The sequence below is a fragment of the Cuculus canorus genome, chromosome 4 (genome assembly GCF_017976375.1).
Source record: "Cuculus canorus isolate bCucCan1 chromosome 4, bCucCan1.pri, whole genome shotgun sequence".
In the NCBI taxonomy this organism is placed as follows: Eukaryota; Metazoa; Chordata; class Aves; order Cuculiformes; family Cuculidae; genus Cuculus; species Cuculus canorus.
The window spans coordinates 42860780-42873735 of NC_071404.1; the positions used below are offsets into that span (position 1 = coordinate 42860780).

General features: G+C 36.9%; 1 protein-coding gene across 9 annotated transcripts in view; it reads left to right on the plus strand.

Moving 5' to 3' along the window:
- MARCHF1 (membrane associated ring-CH-type finger 1) overlaps positions 1–12956 on the plus strand; it is a 271229-nt gene that overhangs the window by 227649 nt on the left and 30624 nt on the right. For 8 of the 9 annotated variants that reach the window (XM_054064369.1, XM_054064371.1, XM_054064368.1 and 5 more), the window contains 2 exons: positions 5690–5769; positions 6050–6790. In XM_054064369.1, the coding sequence (XP_053920344.1) occupies positions 5690–5769; positions 6050–6790 (821 nt within the window). The remainder of the gene's footprint in view (positions 1–5689; positions 5770–6049; positions 6791–12956) is intronic. The other variant, XM_054064375.1, reaches the window with a different exon arrangement.

Here is a 12956-nt window from a genome sequence, read left to right on the forward strand (position 1 = left end):
ACCTGCTTTAGTGATTTAGATTTCAAACCATTTTGTAACAGGATCACACTGGCTTTCAAAGGTGCTGAACAGTATTGTTCAGCAGAATCATAAGGATATTTCCCCTCCTTCCTTCTGTGTTCCATTTCCCTTTATCTGTTGTCTTCAGAGGCAGGTGGACGAGGGGGAAGGAGGACTGGAGAGAAAGAGAAGGGTTGGGGAAGAAATGTGCAAGGAATAATTTACAAAAATTCCGTGAAAGAAAATGTAGTAGAAATTGAATTACAAATTGATTTAATGGTTGCTGTAAAGCCATCATCAGGCAATAGTAACTTTGAGATCAGAGCACGAGGCAAGAACTCCATCATAAAGGACTGAAAAAAGAAAGGTGGGAAGGAAAAAACCCAACCAAGAACTGCCATCTCTCTCAAGCTCATGTGCGTAAGTTTCACTTGCCATTGAGAAACACTTTGTAAGATACACCTGGTGTGACTAATTTCCACCATGTTTTTGATCTTTTTAGACCTGAGACATTATCCAAACAAAAGTTTATAAGGATGGGTGTTTTCCATTAAAAAACAGTGCATTGTTTACAAAGCAGAAACTTTCAGATGAAAATAAACAGATCAGACCTCCTGCTGAGCTTATTGCCATGCACTCTGCTCTGGTCTTCTAAGGTCCCCATTTCTTGGTATGCCATTATTTATTAAGATAGACTTTCAGCTTTTAAACTGTATTGGCTGGTAGGATCTGAGGGTTTCTGTGATGCATCACTGCTATAAAGCATACTTAGCAGAATATCATTAGTCACACTCCCTGTCTGCCCTAATATCCCTCCATTTTCTACAACTTTCTACTCAAGCAGTGGTGTCAGCTGAACAGCATTTGGAAATGCCTCTGGCTGCCTTTATTCAGAGCAGAGGCTTCAGAGGATTCATTAGCCTTTTTGTTGATATATGTAAGGCTATTTTATAACATCTGTTTGTTAAATCTTTTTTGTTATTTTAGAGCTGAACTCCATTCAAATATGAATGCTTCGCACTCGTGGAACATATTTTTACTCTAATTTTTCTGTTAGGCCTTTCTTCATAAGAAGAGCACAACTTGATTCACATTCTTGGAATAGTTTCAACTCACAGGGTTAAGCAATAGAAGGTCACTGGGGACTCTCATTTTTTGTTATTATCTGGAAAAATCAGTTCCATAACACCAGAGTAAAGGCAGTCTTGGTTTGAAATTCTTATTGTTTTAATCAGTTAAGCTTCTTTCTCTGACCTATTTCTGTCTTTGCTGCGGTCTTTTAACATGTACCTGTGTGTGATAATGAAGTCCAATTGTTTCAGATAAATGATCATCATCTTGCTTGTCCTGAAAATTCTGTATTTACCAATATTCTATTAGAAAAGCATACTACCAAATTCTGTTGAATGTATCAAAAATAATTATGGATAAGTGCCCTGTCAAGTGTGCTAATTAAATTGCATATCCTTGACGAGAAAGTTCATCTAAACTGGCCAAGACAGCAGAAGGTGGTAGCTGGGGAATCTTTCTCTAACAGTGTTTCTGAAATGCCCAACTTAATCACCTGGAGTTGGGATTATCCCTCAAAGATCTTCTTTTTGTCAGTGTCATTGAGAAATGAGCTGCCTTACTTATAAATGAATTGTTGGACAACTTTATGTTAAATTACCACATTTAATTATGCTGCTGATATAATTTTCTATAATAAAATTAGTACAGTGCTTGTTGAGTTTTCCCATTCCAGTGAGCTGTACAATATAGGTGTTGGAAGCAGACATTCATTCAAGGAATACTATTTTTAAAAAATGCATTATTCTGCTTGCCAAGTGGAATTGGAATCCACAAATCAGACTGATCTGTGTATTCAATACATACAGTGTATCAAAATATTCAGTGTGCTAATAGCAATATAGCAATGGAATAGCAATTATAGCCAGAAGATCTGTCTATTTCTAACATCTGTTGTATATAAAGTCCTATAGAAGCTGTACTGCTGTGAGCCGAATATATTCAAATGATCATATTTCCATTTGTCAGATATGCCTTTAAAATAAACTTGATGCTACTTAAATAATTTTGTATTTTGTTGCTAAAACTAGCAGTAAAGATAATTAAAAATAGAAGAAAGCTTATATTACGAGCCGAGTGAGGGACTTGTTTGATGCTGCATTTTGTGGCAGAGGAGTACTGCGGGAACTCCAACGTAGCAGTGACTGAATGAATGTGGAACTTACGGAGGGCAGTATTTGGTTGGGTTCATCAGCCGGTTCAGCCACTCAGAGGAAGCAAAACACTGTACTGATACAACTATATCCCTTCTAGGATCTGACCTGGATCTTCCATATTAGCTGTGTGCTGTGCTCTGTAAACTCATAAACTGACTAAATTCTGCTTTAGGTATCTTCAACGTGAGGCTGGACTTACGAGAATATAAATTAAAAAAAGAGTTTGGGATTTATAGCTTTTATAGGAGAGGGCTAAGAGAGAGTATTACCAAAATAAGTAAGGTAAGCCCACAGGCAGTGCTGGCAGCAGAAAGGAGATGTCAGTACATTGGTGGGGTGAAAGACAAAAGGGGTTTTAGGGTAAAGGTCTGGAAAAGGCTTCCAGCTGAGATGGAATTTACAAGTCTTTAAGAACAGTTTGATTGCCTGTGAATGATCATATTCCTATGACATGTGGTAGCAGGGCCAGACCTGACAATAACTGTTTCTTCCACTCCTGTTTAATTTACAGATATAAGACTGGAATTATTTACAAAATAAGGCCCTCTAGTACCTGTGAGGTCCATAAGTAAACATCAGACAGTGAATATCAGAAATGCTAACTCTCTTGGTTTTAGAAATCCCTTGATCAGTTCATTTTACCACTGAAAACTATTTTAAAGTAAATAAAAATCAGAATTTTTGTTTCAAAGTTGCAGAAACTTATTAAATAAAACTTGCTCACAGATAAGAATCAGAATTATTTCATGCATAACTTGGCATGCTGGAGTTTTCTTGCTTTGATTTTGAAGACTTGAGTGGTGCATAGACTTTCTACCTGCCCAGATATCAGATTTGCTCCAACAGGGATTAGACAAACAAGCAAAAAATGTTCATTTTTAAAAATAATTTTATGTAAATTGTTTTAGAAGGAAAAAAAACTTCTTTTGCTTTATGTGCAACTAAACATGATGTCATTATACCAGTACAGGGGAACTGGAAAGTAAATTTGACTGAGTAGGGATGAAACAGTCCATACCTTTCTACAGCTGAGAGTGAAATGTAAGATTTAAGCAATCAAACTGGTAATGCGATTTTTATGATAAAATAATTAGATTTCCACATGTTGCCAGTCCCGGATAATAAGTGTAAAAGATTTTCAAGGAATATGTTTTAATTCTTGGCTTGATTCTAGCCCTCTTAAGAACTGTCTAGCTGACTTCTTGCTGTAATAGCTACTGAAAGTGTCTTGAACCTGTGCAGATCTACTGTACAGTTACTTAGCCAGCTTAGCCATTCTCCTTATCCCTTCAATGTGTAATGCTTCTGACCAGGTGACATAAATATTGCCTTTATGGCATGGAGATGACCTGACCACTGCTTATGATCAAGCCAAATCTCTATACTGTGCAGATCCTGAAAGAAGCAATGGGACAGTTCTGTAGCTCTCAGGCGGAACAAGAAACGGGAGCTGGTCGCAGTGGGTGAATTCAAGAGTCCACACTTGATCCTAGAGCTGGATTTCTGCAGCAGTTCTTCATCTGGAATTTAGTCTGGAGGGATTTTTTTTTTTTTTTCACATAGTAGCAGCATGTAGCCCATCAATGTGGCTCTGGTGCAACTGTCTGCATATTTCCTCATTAACTACCTGTGCAAATGGCTTAAGGTATGCCTAATCACTTGCAACTTATCACAGAGGCTGAGGTGGAAAAAGGTTATATAGGCAACCGTATGTATACCATGAGTTTCAAACATGTATGTAAAAATACCCTTCATAGTATTATGTGTAATTGAAATGTTGCTTTTGTAGAAACAGAGAGATTAGGTATTAAAAAAAAAAGAGAGAGAAGAAATAGAAAAAAATTCTTTCGACTACACATTTCCCTTTTTTTTTCAGCATTAGGCTGCAGTCATTCTGATGTTTCTCTTCTGCCTGGTGGCCCCAGGCACTGAAAAAAACATTCAAATGTAAGGATTGTGCCCAGAAGCTTTAACAGTATAATTTGTCACGTTGTCTTAGTTTTTATACCTCTGAGTTTCATTTTGTGGAAATATAAGTAAAGAATTAGTAGGAGATTAAAATATTAGTAGGTGTTGTGGTATTAACACATCAAGAGGTAAAAAGGGTTGCTTGAATTCCTAAAGCTAGATTATTTTTGTGTAAAAGCACAGTTTTTATGTCTCAGCTGGTTTCCCATTAAAAGTAAAAATATATATCGTAGTGACTGATGTTTCCGAAAGATCTATGCATGAAACATAGTGGATTTTAAGGACCTTGAATAGAAGTGAGGTGTCAGCAGGTACTTGCTATATTTATTCATTTTTGCTTGTACTATTAATTTTCAAACTAACACCACAAAAATGTCTGTGAAAGATGAGCTAGAAAGAATTTTAATTATGGACTCTACGTGTGACTGAATTTGATTTGCTATTACAAAAGCTTGAGGTGACAGCCTTTACATCTTTGTATTATTTGTATTTTGTACTCTTGCTTAGTAGTCATTCTTTCCCTGCTTCCAGTGCATGATCTTGTGGAGCTCTTAGGCTCATAATATTTTGTCTCCATTTGGCAGTGGTGCTTACAATGGGATGGAGTTGCATACTAAAAGCTAATGCCCTTATCAGCTAAAGGAAGGTCATAGCATGAAGAATGATTTGTATTGAACCTTCTCCCCACAATACTATACCTCGTGAGTGATCCTGAAGAATCACAAAGTCTTGGGTTTAAATTCGGATTCTGTATAGCTATGCTGCCAGTAGATTGTATACCAGATTGAAATGGTTTGTTCTTAACATCGTAAAACTACATTTCCAGTGGAAACATTGAGCAACTGGATCTGCAATTTGTAGCAAGAACCTTGTAAGCAAAATGCCACATACTAAACATGTTTTATATCTCTCCTGCTCTTTGAGAATGTGATCAGTTCTGTAGAGATGCAGCCTGCACTTTGGCCTTCTTAGGCCCATCAGTTTAACATATCTGAGCTCTTCTAGAAGATCTGATTGCCATGAAAACCTTTTAAAACATACTTTAATTTTCTCACTGTTCTGTCAGTCCACTTGACGTGGGTTAGCTTTGTTCTGTTCACCACTCAGCATAATGTACATGCACTTCACTCCAATCTGAAAGGAATCATCATAGTTGTTTGATTGCATGAAATAAAAACAACATCCTTTCCCATCAGACATTTACAGTAGATTAAAACCAAAATGAAAATTCAAGTGTTGAAAGCTGCTTCCTCAAACAGTGACAAGAAGTAGTCATGAGCAAATGAGAGCTGAAACGCTTCAGCTGTATTTAGTTCCACAAATAGGTTTTGCTTTGGGTCAGGCTTCCTGTATTTTGTGAACTTGCATGTGTCCAACAGTGTGCCATGAACAGCAGCAACAGTTGCTTTAACTTTGTAATCATGTGGCAAAGCAGTAAAATATCTGCAATGTATTTTATGGACAAAGATTCCAAACTATCTAACTTATTTCAACAGGCAAGCAGTCCTACAACAGGAACAGCTCCCAGGAGTCAATCACGGTTGTCTGTCTGCCCTTCCACTCAGGACATTTGTAGGTATGTGCTGAAAAAACATACTTTAATCTGGCTGATGCTTGTTAGTTGTTGTCTGTATTAAATAATACGTAGCTGTTGCTTCTGCTTAACACTATTCATAATTTACATAGACTTTAGTTTTCTTTTGATCTCTTTTTTTGGTTCTGGTTTGCTTTTCATTCTCATGTGTTCCTGTTAAAATTCATGTTCTCATTTTTGTCCTTTTTTTTGTGATTTCTCTCTGTCTTTCTACCCATCCTTACCATTGCCATCCCTTTCCTTTGCTTACTGCTTTGTCTAGATCTACTGCCTTGCATGATTTGTCAGAAGATGAGCTTGAACATGCAACCCCTGTCATGGTGCTGACTCCTTCTAATAGGGAGTCGGGTAAGAAACAAGTAAAACGAAGGTTTAGGCGGAAAAAAGAGACTGGAGACAATGGTGAGCATACAGAAAAGCAAGGAAAGGGGAGAGACTGTAAATTACATCCTCAGCCAGTGAGACCCAGCTGGAATGCATCTGATTCATCATCATCTTCGGATGAGAGTCAGTGGGCTCAGGCTAGAAGGAGAGCAAGAGAAAAGTCCAGAATGCCGAGGAGGGGGAGAAGGAACAATAGATCATGCACTAATCATGATGGGTCCTCAAACAATAATGCTGTTGAACTTGTCACCTTGGGGACAATGCGGAAAAAGAAGCAAGAGGTATCTGACTCTGAGAATCCTACTTTAAATCACCGCCGAAGAAGGGTTCCGAGGCTTAAAGAATCACAGTCTTCAGCTTCATCTCAGGAACCAAGGATTTCCTCAAGGAAATGTGGGAAAAGCAAAGGCAAAAGCTACTACAGAGATCAGCAGCCTGCATCTATTCTTAGGGACAATAAAGATTCAAAGGACTGCTTTGCAGAGGCAGGCTCCGGCAGTGATGCTCTGGCAGTCGCAGATAATGGAGCACCTGCTGGAGCAGGGACCAGTGTGAGTGACGCTGTTCGGAAGCCTCCAGTGTTGTATGATGACTGGTCTGATGATTTAGAAGTATGCAGGTTAGTCCCTAATAAGAAAGATTTAGCATTCTTAAAAAAAAATTTCTTACTGCCGTGGACTGAATGCCCTTCTCTTGGCTGCTTTCTGTAACAGTTTCTTAGTAATAAACTGCAAGAACTAACACAAAAACTTTTGCTACAGAGAAGTTAGCATGTCTCAGTCTGAAGACATACTTCTCTTATTTAAAAGCAGTAATCTTGTAAGGGAACCAAATGTTTTTCTTTGCTTGATTTTTCTTCATGATGACAGATTCACTGTGTTCTCTGGCAGAGTATTACTATGTTTTAAATCTCCAGCCAGAAGCAGAGAATGAGGCAGAGTACCTTTTTAGAGGTCTACAATAGAATATGAAGGTTTTTGTTCTTAAGTGATCCATTCAAATCCAATCTTGGTCCCTCATTCTCATTTTTTCGTAGACTTACATGAAATGAATGTATGGTTTTGATTCAGTGTCCTCTAGAAGTAGCATTATCCCAGCAATCTGATGGCAGTGCCTGTAAAACACCCACTCCAATGGGGCATAAGTTGTATGGCATTTGCACTGCTGAACAGCTCTGCACTGTGAACTTGTAAGTTTGGTGCTCGTCACAAGGACTGGAACAATACAAAGGGTGATTGGGCAAAATAAACATTAAAATAAGCTTTGGGAAAGAAAAATCAACACCCACCATTCTCTCTAGTTAGGAAGTTCAGGCTTGTGACAGTTTGATATCCTTAGTGTGAAGCACACAATCAGAATAAGAACATTCTCCTCTGGAAATGAGAGCAAGCTGGCCACTTCTGAGCTAGTATCTGAATTTGGAGTAGACAGCTAGGTGAACTTGAATTATGTAATTTAGTGGTAAATGGAAATACACCATCTCATAAGTTTAACAGAACTGAAACAATTTTATATTTGTATTTGGGGGGGGGTATTGTTTTTTGGGGGGTGGAGGGGTTGTTTGGGGTTTTTTACCTCCCCAAACTTGTGAGCCAACATAGGCTCTCATCTACAAATGGTAAAATAAGGATCGGGCTTAGTTTCTTGGTATGGTAACCCAAAACTTCTCACTTTTCTTTGCTGGGAAGAAATTTGCATGGAAATGTAAACACAGTCAGAATGAGGAAGTTCATGATTCCGCATCATGCAGTTTCGCTGTGTACTTCAATCTAGCAACACGCTATAAAGATCCTAGTTTTAAAAAAGAAAACAATAAAGTGCAGGCCGTGTGCTTTTTTTCATAGCAGGAGGTATAAGACATTGCTAATAGAGCTAGTGTCCTGCACTCCTTCTTACACTTACCAAATAAGAAAGGACATTTTGGTTGTTTGATCATTGTCATGATAATTTAAGATTCCTCAGAGTGAAGTCCAGCTGTGTTTGCACATCAGCTTGGACTTCAGGACAACACCTCTCACTTGGGACCTCTTCCCCTTACAGAAACTGAAAGTAATAGCAGCAATGGTAAATATGTTACGTATCTTTTAAGCTCTTGAAGTGTATCTACGTGGTATGATGCAGACTTGCAGAGATGCCGACTGCAATATGTTCAGAGCTATCTTAAATTTCTGAACCACCAAGCCTTCATGTATTGAAGATCTGGTGCAGTAGGCACAATTACATATATATTAGGGCCATTTAATCATTATTAACTGCATATAAGGTTATATAATGAAAGAACTTCATTATTGATTAAATAAGACAGCTTAGCACCTATGAAAAATTAACATGATTTTGATTTTTTAATGTTTGTCCTAGATATATTCTCATCAGTATGATACACTTAGTAATGACAACAAAAATACATGACTACCCCTGACATGAAGATAAATGTAATTATGACTGTCTTAACAAATTCTGCACAACAGGCCACGTTATCAAATGCATTTAGTCTTAATCTGTTGTTCAAAAAGCATCTTTGCTGCCAGTGAGCCCAGGAACACATACCCATCAAAAGTTTTCAGCCTTCCTCTACTAGTCAAGAACTTAGCTGAACCATTTGCACGCACACCCAAAAAGTCCATTCTTGAACTGACCTCTTAAGTCTTGTAAAATCTACTTGAAAAATTATAATAAAATTGAATGGATTGAGAAGACAGATAAAAACCTGAAGCGTGCTTTCCATCTGAAAGCAAGCCTTTCAGAAGCCTTTCATTATATAAACTGAAAGAATTTTTTTTAATATGGTTCTTTATATAGGCTTGACTCTACCCTGCTAAAAAAAGAGAGAAACTAAAGTCGAAGTTTTGTAATGCCTCATGTAAATCAATCCTAATTTTTGGATGTGCGTGCAAATGGTTCAGCTAAGTTCTTGACTAGTAGAGGAAGGCTGAAAACTTTTGGTGGGTATGTGTTCCTGGGCTCACTGGCTGCGAAGATGCTTTTTGAACAACGGATTAAGACTAAATGCATTTGATAACGTGGCCTGTTGTGCAGAATTTGTTAAGACAGTCATAATTACATTTATCTTCATGTCAGGGGTAGTCATGTATTTTTGTTGTCATTACTAAGTGTATCATACTGATGAGAATATATCTAGGACAAACATTAAAAAATCAAAATCATGTTAATTTTTCATAGGTGCTAAGCTGTCTTATTTAATCAATTTGCAAACAGCTGAAGAAAAAGGAACATGTGTTTTTACTACTGATTCAGTATGGACTATAGTTTCTGTTTTTCAGGACAGATCCATGCACTTAATTGACTTATGACCTGTGGCATGTTTTTCTTCAGATTCATGTCTTGCTTCTGAAAGAAAAAAAGAATGACATTTCAATGCAGTGTGCGCATACACAGTAACTATTTTTCGTTATGAGAAATAGAAAAAGTGTTTATTTGTGATGGTTATTCTAAGACTGGAATTAATATAACTGGTTGTGATGTGATTATTTTGTTTTCTCCTGTTTCCAGTTATTTTAAGTGTTTGGGTAGGCATTTTTTTTTCCCCCCTTTACTTCCTCAGAAGTTACTGGCAGTGAAACACATTTATACACGCACGTAAGCAGTTTCCTCAATGTGCATTCAGCTGCATGAACAGGAATGGGGTACGACACACCCTATTCTAGCAGAAGCACATTAGTCATGCACTACAGATAATGTGTAGTACCATGGCACAATACATACTTCAGCTAGTCTAAGGCAGGCCTCTTTGTCACTTCAAATTAGACACTTCCCCTTCTAGTTTCACTGTTTCTCTAATTCTAAAATCACGAAACAATGACATGACACCAATGATGATCTTTACAATCTCTTCCCTGAACATATACCTTTCTTTTGGAGTCTATTAGGTTTCTGCTTCTGGGAATAGGGACAACTATATCAATTAGTTCTTACCATGATGAGTTGTTTTGGCACCTAGGTTTTTTTTTTTTCAGTCACAGGATAGGCTTTCTATACTCTACAGTGGGGTTTCTCTTTTTCTGAGTTGCCCTGTCTCTGAGATTTTCTTCATGTAAACTGTGTTTTGGAATTTGCCATGTGTTTTGAGGCACAACCTCAGAAATAGCTTTCCTTGGTCTGCACAAGGGAAATCTCACTGAAAGGAAGAGCTGTGTGAGAGATGTGATAGAGTGAATGGATTGTGAATGGATTTAGTCCCATGGATTTTCACATAGGAATTACTAAGGGTAGAAAAAATGGTTGGTTGATATTGCCACCACTGTATCATAAGTACTTTGTGTATTGACTCTGAATTAATGCTATAGTATTTTTAGTATTTATGATGGGAGAATTAAAAGATATTTTCTGTTTGAGTAGTTATGCTTTTGGTGTAAGATATGTTTGTAGCACTGATGCAGTCATTTCAGCAATAACACTAAACTGTAATTCTGTAAGCTGAAAGAAACCATATACACTTAAATAAGGTGGTGTTTCTCACTGTGAAAAAAACACATACTTTAAAAAAAATTATTAGAAGGAGAATTTTGGTTTTTGTTGAACACCATACATAACTCTATATGCAGTCATGTAAACAAAGGCCCTCGTTTGAGGAGTAAATAGGAGAGTAGAGCATGCCAGAAGGGTGATAGAAATGGGGAGAGATAGTGAGGAGAGATGACACAGTTAATTAATTAAATCTGCAGAAACTACTTCAAGTATAATTTTTTGAAATCAGCTTTAAAAAGCTAGTGTATTAAAAAGAAGATCATTATAAACTTAGGAAAAGACAAATATGTGTGTTTTAATGGGTTAATACAAGCACAGATAAGAAGCAATAGTGCATGTTCCACTTAACAAGAGGCAATAATGGTTATGTAGTTTCTCTCCGTGAAGTCAAGTGTTGTAACAGTTTTTCATAGTAGTATTTAGCAAAACCTGAAAAAATAGTGTCTTGCATGGAAACACATCTTGAAATATTCATATAGTAGAGTGCCCATAATAATCAGCAGATAGAAAGCCTCTTGGGAGGAAACAAGTCCTCATGGACTTGAGGAAAAAAGAGAAAGATGAACAGAAGATAGATAGATAGATAGATAGATAGATAGATAGATAGATAGATAGATAGCCAGCCTCCCTCAAATACTACCATTGAAATTTAACATTCATTTGAAATATTTGTACTGAAACTGTGAAGTTGGGTCAAGTAAATAATTTAAATGATAGTGCAGAATACAGACTTGAAATAGCATCCAGAGCTCAGGGTGCAAGGAGAGTGGAAACAAAGCAAGCTTGTCTTTGTTGTGATTAGGGTCACTGAACTCAGGCAGAGCCAAGTCCTGATATCTGCTTCTTCCTTGCAAAACTAATTATTGGTTTTAATGCAGATATGTGAAATGACTCAACTTTCTGTGAAAGTTTGGGTGAGAGTAGACCCTTGGTTTAAAGGGTCCTATTATTAAATACTTAAAGCTTTCATATATTCTATAGGGAGTTTAGTTACTTAAAACTAAAGTAACTTGACTTTCCCTAGGTGGGTGGGAGGAAATCTAAATAATTTTTAAGATGCAGATCCCTAGTACTTTGAACTGTTCAGTGCAGTAAATCTTGTTTGACGTGTATCTTGATTTGCACTGGCAGTATATTTGAGGCAGGAATTACTTGTAACTCTTTCGATGGTTAGATACCCAATTTATCACCTATAATGGAAGATTAATAGAAGGACAAGAAACGTTGACAAAACAAAAAATTTGGTGTGCATTTACTGATGTTGTTTGCCTCGTGACTCTTACAAATTCTGATCATGTTTGCAGAAATGAAGAGAGAGCTTTGCCTAGACCATTATCAAATTCTGCTGGTGTGATGCAGCATTTTGAAAATGTTTTTTATTTTAGTCAGATAAAGGCAGTTGATCGTATAATATAATGGAAGGGCAGGAGTGACCGGGAAGAGGTATACAAATTGGTTACATTCGGTATGGAGAATTAATGTGCTTCGTTCACACTGTGGTTAAATGGAGAGGAAGAACAATTTGTCATTTAGATTACTTTATGATGTAACAGTGGAAAGAATGGAAATGAGATTGAAAAAAAAAAAAAAGCCTGCAGAATGAAAGCAAGGGAAGCATGGCAGGCTGTAGCCTATTGCAGGGTGAACGTATCTATGAATTTAACTTTCTTTTTCCTGGAGTGATAAATTAGACAGGAGCAGTGTTTGATATTTCTTTTTGTTTCTCTTTATGAATGAGTTAATTCTGTTTATTTGCTGTGTGTTGTTCATGAAGTTGTTTGCTTTAATTTTAGATTATAACTATCTAAAAGAACTGTAAGCACTTTGTGAATTGTTGGAAAAAGAAAATGGCCTTTTTTGGACGGAACAGTTTTCTTAAGATTATCAGAGACAGTAACAACAGCAATTTTGTGCATCCTTTTGTAAACCTGAGGAATTGGTTCCTTTTGTTCCAATTAAGATAACCTAGGAGTGCATAGTATTTCATGCTGACAGCTAATAATTCTCACAGCAAATTGGTCCAACATTTTCCAGCTAGGCTGCTTCTCCTTGATTAAGCTCCCTTTAATAATAGTGAGACATAACAACAAGATGTACTTGCTGAACAGGGTAAAAAATTATCTTTGCATAATCATTATGAGTCCAGGTATGCTTCCTAGTGAAGGTCAAGATTTTTACTCTCTTTTCATTTCTCACCAAAATTAATATTTTTAAAATAGTCACTATCTTCCTTAACCTAATAGTTAAGTGGAGAAGATATTTCCCCTTTTTGTTAGGGAGATTTCTTAAAAGTTCAAAAG